A 7,264-nucleotide genomic window follows, 5' to 3' on the forward strand; every position below is an offset into this window, starting at 1 on the left:
TCTCTCTGTCCCAAAAATAAATAAACGTTGAAAAAAAAAAATTTAGGGGCGCCTGGATGGCTCAGTCGGTTAAGCGTCCGACTTCAGCTCAGGTCACGATCTCACCGTCTGCGAGTTCGAGCCCCGCGTCGGGCTCTGGGCTGATGGCTCGGAGCCTGGAGCCTGCTTCCGATTCTGTGTCTCCCTCTCTCTCTGCCCCTCCCCCATTCATGCTCTGTCTCTCTCTCTCTGTCTCAAAAATAAATAAACGTTAAAAAAAAAATTTTTTTTTAAATAAAAAAATAAAAAATAAACAAAAAATAAAAAAAAATTTAAAAAAAAAAAAAAAAAGAAGAACATCCTTCACTCAGATACATGGATTTCTATGAAGGGGTAAACTGTTTAAGGCCACCACAGAGGTAAGATTCATCAATCTGCTCCAAATACATCCTCTAAAGATAGGAGTACCAACTCATTAGAATGAACTCTTAGGGGATGGTTTATATGCTGTCTTTTCCAAATAAAAGTTGCTGTTTTTCTTCATTTCCTCCATCTGTAAACATTCACTCCACAGAAAGCTCCCCGACCCCTGGATTCCAGGGACCATGAAGGCAGGGTTCAAGTCCGCCTTACCACTGTCCCCCAGAGCTCAGCACTCGGCCGCAAGTGCTCAGAACATGCTCACTGAAGAACCGGGTGGGGAGGCCATCAAAGGGCGTAAGAGTAGAAAAAAATTAAAGTGTTAAGAGAGGAAGAAAGGAGCAGCAAAAAGTAAGGATACTAGTAAATAAAAACAAAAATAAAATACCGGGGAAAAGGAACTTTCGGGATGTCACGTGTTAGAAAGGCTAGCGAGGAAGTGCAAACGGTCAAGGGTCGCGGTGTGCGAAAGGTCAAATGAATTAAAACAACCCCGTGGATAAAAATATCCAACGGTCTCCCACAACGTTCCCACGTGCAGTCGTGCTCCCCGTTCACGGGGAACAGCCAGTCCCGTCTGTCCTCATGAGCCCGAGCCCAGGCCCAGCGCCCACAGCGCACCGGGAGCACCGGGATGGAGCCGGGGCAGGGGCAGGGGCGGGGCGGGGGGCAGCCTCACCTGTAGGACCTGCTGGATGCTGCGAAGCCAGGACACACAGTGCTGCTGGAACAGCTCCGTGGGGCTCTCCCCCACCAGCAGGGACAGCAGACACAGCCCTTCGAACCTTGCAGGAGACGAGGGCGTGAGGACAAGCCTGGCCGCGGAGGAAGCTTGTTCTATGCTAACCGGGGCAGAGCCAGACGCTGCCGCAGACCCCCGGGCGCTCTAACTCCCGCGGCGCCGGGAGGGCTCCCGGCGGGGGGTGTGCAGTGGGGACGCGGGGGCCCGGGTGGTCCCACGGGGGCTGAGGAAACTCGGGAGCTGGAAGGGGGAGGGGGGACACTCAACTCAAGGGAGCCCGTGGAAAGAACGAAGCCCTCCCCGCGCTGGGAACGGAGAAGTCTCCGGAATCCGCGGGGTGCTGACAATAGAGGGACAGAAGGACAGACGCACGGCCCACTTCCTCAGGAAACCTCCCCCTAGAGGAAGAACGGGGCGCACACTTACCGAGTTTTCACGGAACCGAGACGGGCATTGCTGAGACCCACCAGCGCCCCGACAGCTGAAAGGTTCTGGGGGAGAGAAAGCAGGGAAGTGCGTTGGGATCAGAAAGCTCCCAACCCCTCTCAGCCCCACGGACCCTTTCCTGACGTCACACCTCCTCTGAGCCCGACCGAGCCTCTGCCCGCTTTCCAGCAGCGAGTCCCGTCCCGGCTCCCTGCCCGACAACGGGAGCGCCACACGGGGGCAGCCCAACTCGTCCAGCGACCGGACTGCCAAGACGCGGCTCCCTCAGCCCGGTCACCCTGAAGGGCACCCGGCACGGAGGAGACCCCACAAATGCTTGCTGATCGACGCGGGCTTACCTGGGACCCCCTTCTTCCTTCACCCCCAACCCCTTCTGCTCCCGGCTTCTGGAGAGCCACTAAGGCCAACGCAGACCGAGTCGGCCAGAGTCTCCCTTCCACGTACTCTGGGGGCCCTGAAAGAGGGGTGTCCCCCAGCCCTCCCACGAGTAATTTCCCGACCCCTGGAAGGCCAGACTCCCCTCACAGCCCCCGGACCCACGACCGCGCTCGCCGCTCCTTCTGCCAATACCACCTGCTACGCACGGAGGTGGACAGAGGAACAGAGCTGGACAAGTTAGGGGCCCCGCTCTCGCGAAGGGCAACGTTTACTCGCTTATCCCGCAAACATTCACCCCACATCCGCTTCACGGGGGACGCTGTGTTCGGTGCTGCGGAGCCGACGTTCTACGTGCAGGCTACAGAAGACACGGACACCCAGACGAGAGACCAGGCGGGATGGCGCGAAGCACCAGGGGGCCCGAAAGAGCGGACTCGGGAAGGAAAGCGGCGGCCGGGGAGGGAAGGGAGACGGCGTTCCGTGCGGAGGGGGCACCGAAGCCCTCGCTGAACCCGCCGTCTGGGCCAAGCGAAAGCAAGACACGGTCACGCCCGCAAGCACTGCCAGGGAGAACGTCAACCGTCGGGCGGTTCCTCGCGAGGTCGTACGGGCTCGCACAACCCAGCAGGTCCCCTCCTCGGCTCCTGCCCCAGCGACCTGAAAACGTGCACGCCTACACCTGCGCGTGAGGGTTCACAGCATCCTCCCCGAGAGCCGCAAGGTGGAAACCACCCCCGCCCACCAATTGGTGTACGGGAAACACAGTGTGGCGTGCCCACACGGCGGAGGGTCGTAAAGGGAAGTTCGGAGACACGGGTGAACCTCTAAAAACGTGACGCTAAGGGAAAGAAGGCACATGTTGCAGAACTCGTTTACGCGAAATGGTCCAAGCAGGCAAACATAGAGACAAAAAGTAGAGAGCGGCCGCCTCGGGCTGAGGGCCAGAGAGGGGCTGCGGGGAAACGGGCGGTAACTGCCAGCGGGTACGGGGCTTCCTTCTGGAGTGTTCTCAAATTGGTCAGAGCGGGGACGCCCGGGCTCGGCTCGGTCGGTGGAGCGTGCAACTCTTGATCTCAGGGTCCTGAGTTCGAGCCCCACAGTGGGTACAGAGATTACTTAAAAACACAGTCTTTAATGACAACAATAACAATCAATCGATAAAATTGATCGCGGTGACAGGCGCGCCCTGTTCTTCTCGGTAAAGTACAGCAAGGAGGCAAACTGTCTCAAGGAGAGTGCGAGGCCAGAGTCATAGAAGACGCAGGTCCCTGGGGCCGGGCCAGCGCCTGGCACCCTGCAGACACCTGGTGACTCTTACTCTGAAGAAGATAAAGACTGGGGGGAGTGGGGGGGGGGGGGAGAGAAGAGGGCTGACGACTGATATTGGCTGACTTTTGTTTTGTTTTGTTTTTAAGTTTATTTTGAGAGAGAGAACAAGTAGGATAAAGACAGAGAGAGAGGCTGGGGCACCTGGGTGGCTCAGTCGGTTGACCGTCCGACTTCAGCTCAGGTCATGATCTCACAGTGTGTGGGTTCAAGCCCCACGTCAGGCTCTGTGCTGACAGCTCAGAGCCTGGAGCCTGCTTCGGATTCTGTCTCCCTCTCTCTCTGTCCCTCCCCCATTTGTGCTCTGTCTCTCTCTCTCTCTCAAAAATAAACATTTTTTAAAAGTTTCTTTAATAAAAAATTTAAAAAAATAAAACGTTGACATTTGGGGCATCTGGGGGAAAGATACACAAGAAGTCTATTATTCTTTCAAATTGGGCATAAACTTTAAATTACCTCAAAATGTGGGGCGCCTGGGTGGCTCAGTCGGTTAAGCGTCCGGCTTAAGCTCAGGTCATGATCTCATGGTTGGTGGATTCGAGCCCCATGTCGGGCTCTGTGCTGACAGCTCAGAGCCTGGAGCCTGCTTCAGACTCTGTCTCCCTCTCTTTCTACCCCTCCTCTACTCACACTCTCTTTCTCTCTCAAAAATAAACAAACATTAAAAAAAAAACAAATTTTTTTTAATTATCTCAAAACATTATTAAACAAAAAGAAAAACGGGTGAAGAATCGGAGGCCGGAAGTACGAACAATTCTTTTGAGGAGCGTTGCCATGAAGACGAGAGGAGAAATGGGGCACGAGGTGGGGACGGCTAAAAGCCGCTTGGAGCTGCGTGCTGAGGCAAGGCCCCGACAGAGAAGAAGATGGGACGAAGGAGGGGGCACGGGCTAGCCCTAGTGCACAAGCAGTCGCCGGGGCCAGCTCGCCCCTCGCCCCAGGAGGGAAGGCAGAGAGCCAGCTGCGGTTACCCTGGCAGATGTGGTGGCGGGAGCCTACGGGACTGCCCACCGACTGCCTACCGGCTCGGAGAAGTGGGAAGCAGGTGATCCGCTAAGACTGAGGGTGCAGAGAAGTAATCGGAGGTTGTCCAGGAGAGCGGAAATGTAGCAGGACTGCTGGGCAACACTAAGGGTCCGCTTGCCGTGATGACAGCCAGTTTTAACTGAGACCAGTCAGCAAGGTTACGTGTTCCTCTCCAGCTACACCGAGCTGCACGGGTGTAGGCACAGAACAAACGGAGTTGAACTGGACACAGACTGGTATTGCCGGGCAAGCACGGTGTAGAGAGGGGGCAAGAAAGTGATTATAATGGAATTTAAATCGGGTACGAGAAGGGACAACGTGACCGATAACAAACAGGTTGATTTCTTTCAAGGAGTGGTAAGTGCTAGGAAAAATGAAACGGGACAAAGTGACAGAGAACGCGCGGGACGGGAAGAACTGGCACAGGGTGGTCAGGAAAGACTCCTGCGAAACAGGGACAGATAAGCTGAGCCCTAAGGGAGAAGTTCACCTTCCCGGGAGTTTCACATCAAGAGGTTAGCGTGGGCGGCCACGGTCCAGACAGACGGAGAGCTGTACGAGATGAGGTCGAGAGGCAAGCAGAGGTCACACAGGGTGGGGCCTCACGCAAAGGTAAATGACTGTATGGTTTGGAGCAAGAGAATGCTGTCACCTTGTTGATGACATTTTTAAACAGATGGCGCGACTGGCTGCGGAACGCAACAGGGCAAAGCCCTGGGGTACAAGGCAGAATAAGACACCTGTCCTTCTAAGAACACGTGGCCATAGGGGAAGTGAGATCTCGGATTTGCTTTAAGATGCCCGGTGCGGAGGAGGAAGAAGAGCTGGGAGGGTGGCCATTAAGCAATGTTGGCAAAACGTTCATTGTTAAATTGGGGTGATGGGGACAGCATAGGATGGGATACTTCAAAATACTATTTCCTCTACTTTTGTGTAATCTGAAGTAAGTTCCCTACATCTTTTTCAATTACGTGTAAAAAAATAAATCAAAGCCTAGCCGTGTAGATGGGAGGGAAGGAGATTGTATACACGCGAAACGAATAAATAGATCGCTTCAATATGGTCTAAGAATGGACAGTGAGGGGCGCCTGGGTGGCGCAGTCGGTTAAGCGTCCGACTTCAGCCAGGTCACGATCTCGCGGTCCGTGAGTTCGAGCCCCGCGTCGGGCTCTGGGCTGATGGCTCAGAGCCTGGAGCCTGTTTCTGATTCTGTGTCTCCCTCTCTCTCTGCCCCTCCCCCGTTCATGCTCTGTCTCTCTCTGTCCCAAAAAAATAAATAAACGTTAAAAAAAAAAAAAATTTAAAGAATGGACAGTGAATCATAGGGTGGTTTGGAAAGGTTTCCCAAAGGCAGTGACAAATAAACAGAGAACTGAAACGATTTTTGTGGGGAGCGGGGAAGCAGGACAGGAGGGATCCCAAGCAGAGACCTACAAGTACGAAGGCCAAGGGCCGAGAAAGTCCAGCTACTGAAGGATTTAAAATGTTTTTTAACATTTATTCATTCATAAGAGACGGACAGCATGAGCAGGGGAGGGGCAGACAGAGAGGGGGAGACACAGAATCGGAAGCAGGCTCCAGGCTCCAAGCTGTCAGCACAGAGCCCAATGCGGGGCTCGAACTCATGAACTGCGAGATCATGACCTGAGCGGAAGTCGGACGCTCAACCGACTGAGCCACCCAGGCGCCCCTGAAAGATTTTAAAAGACAGCAAACGGGATCAGAATTTTACTTTGGAAAGCTCACTCCGGGCGTGCCTGGATGGCTCAGAAGGTTAAGCGTCTGACTTCAGCTCAGGTCATGATCTCACGGTTCGTGGGTTCGAGTCCCCCCCATCAGGCTCTGCACTGGCAGCGCGGCTTGGTATTCTCCCTCTCTTTCTCTCTCTCTCTGCCCCTCCCTGCCTCGTGTGCACACACACACACACTTTCTCTCGATAAATAAATTTAAAAAAAAAAAATTAGCTTAAAAAAAAAAGAAAAAGAAAAGCTCACTGCAGCTGCTGTGTGAGAAATGGATGAGACACAACAGAATGAGGCAAGGAGACAAGTCAGGGGATTGTGGCTGGAATCGGTGCCAGAAACTGTGAACCGATCCAGCTTCACTGTGGGGCTACCGAGTTACCTGCGGGAAAGCAGAGTCATTGAGTAGGTCAACACAGACGGTCCAATCAGGGGATCTATCCGTCTTTCCAATAAGCTCCGACCCATTTACTTTCCCTCAGTTCTCATCTCGACTGGGCTAGAAAGCCTCTGAGGGAAAAGATCATGCCTGTTTATCTGCCTAGGGTAGAGAAACAATAGCTAGCCCATAACAGATACTTGATAAAGGTCTGTTGAATACAAGTGTACGGGGAAGCTAAGAAAACCCGTGTACTGAGGGTCCAATATGAGACACACAAGCAGGAAAAAAGTGAAGGCAGAATATGCCACCCCCCCAAAAAAAGGCAACACAAGCAATATTAAAAGGGGTCTAGTTTTCCACATCACTTTCAGCTTTGCTCAAAATTCTACTACACTTAGACACTTCGCAGAAAATAAGAAAGACGATAAGTTCGTGGGCTTAATGGGCACTTGAGGGAGGAGTGAAAACTTGAAAGACAATGAAAGAAACCACGCGTGTATAGGCAGAACACATAATATTTCAGAAATACCTAAAACCACATGAATTAGACGAGGAGGACTTAGAAGAGAAAATGCATAATCGGCTCCCGCTTCCAAAAGTGGGCTGAGATAGCAGAGGCCCAGTTCTGTCACTGTCAATAGTGAGGAGTAATGTTAAAATCAATGATGAGACTGCCCCTGATCAAAGTGGGGCTAAGACTATAGAACCATCCAGTGGGTTGTGACCACCCTCTTCCTGGAAGGAAGCACAGGGCTGGGAAGGTCCCAGTAACAAAGACCAGTCAAGGAAGACCATCTTGAAGGATGGGTAAAATCGGGGGGG

General features: G+C 53.2%; 1 protein-coding gene across 2 annotated transcripts in view; it reads right to left on the reverse strand.

The window, feature by feature from the left end:
• Nucleotides 1-7,264, reverse strand: part of PELP1 (proline, glutamate and leucine rich protein 1) — a 21,478-nt gene that overhangs the window by 12,862 nt on the left and 1,352 nt on the right. For both annotated transcript variants that reach the window (XM_040453451.1, XM_040453450.1), the window contains exons 2-3: nucleotides 1,568-1,632; nucleotides 1,079-1,184 (exon numbers count right to left, since the gene is read on the reverse strand). In XM_040453451.1, the coding sequence (XP_040309385.1) occupies nucleotides 1,079-1,184; nucleotides 1,568-1,632 (171 nt within the window). The remainder of the gene's footprint in view (nucleotides 1-1,078; nucleotides 1,185-1,567; nucleotides 1,633-7,264) is intronic.

The sequence above is a fragment of the Herpailurus yagouaroundi genome, unplaced genomic scaffold (genome assembly GCF_014898765.1).
Source record: "Herpailurus yagouaroundi ecotype Mexico unplaced genomic scaffold, PumYag 208, whole genome shotgun sequence".
Classification (NCBI taxonomy): domain Eukaryota; kingdom Metazoa; phylum Chordata; class Mammalia; order Carnivora; family Felidae; genus Herpailurus; species Herpailurus yagouaroundi.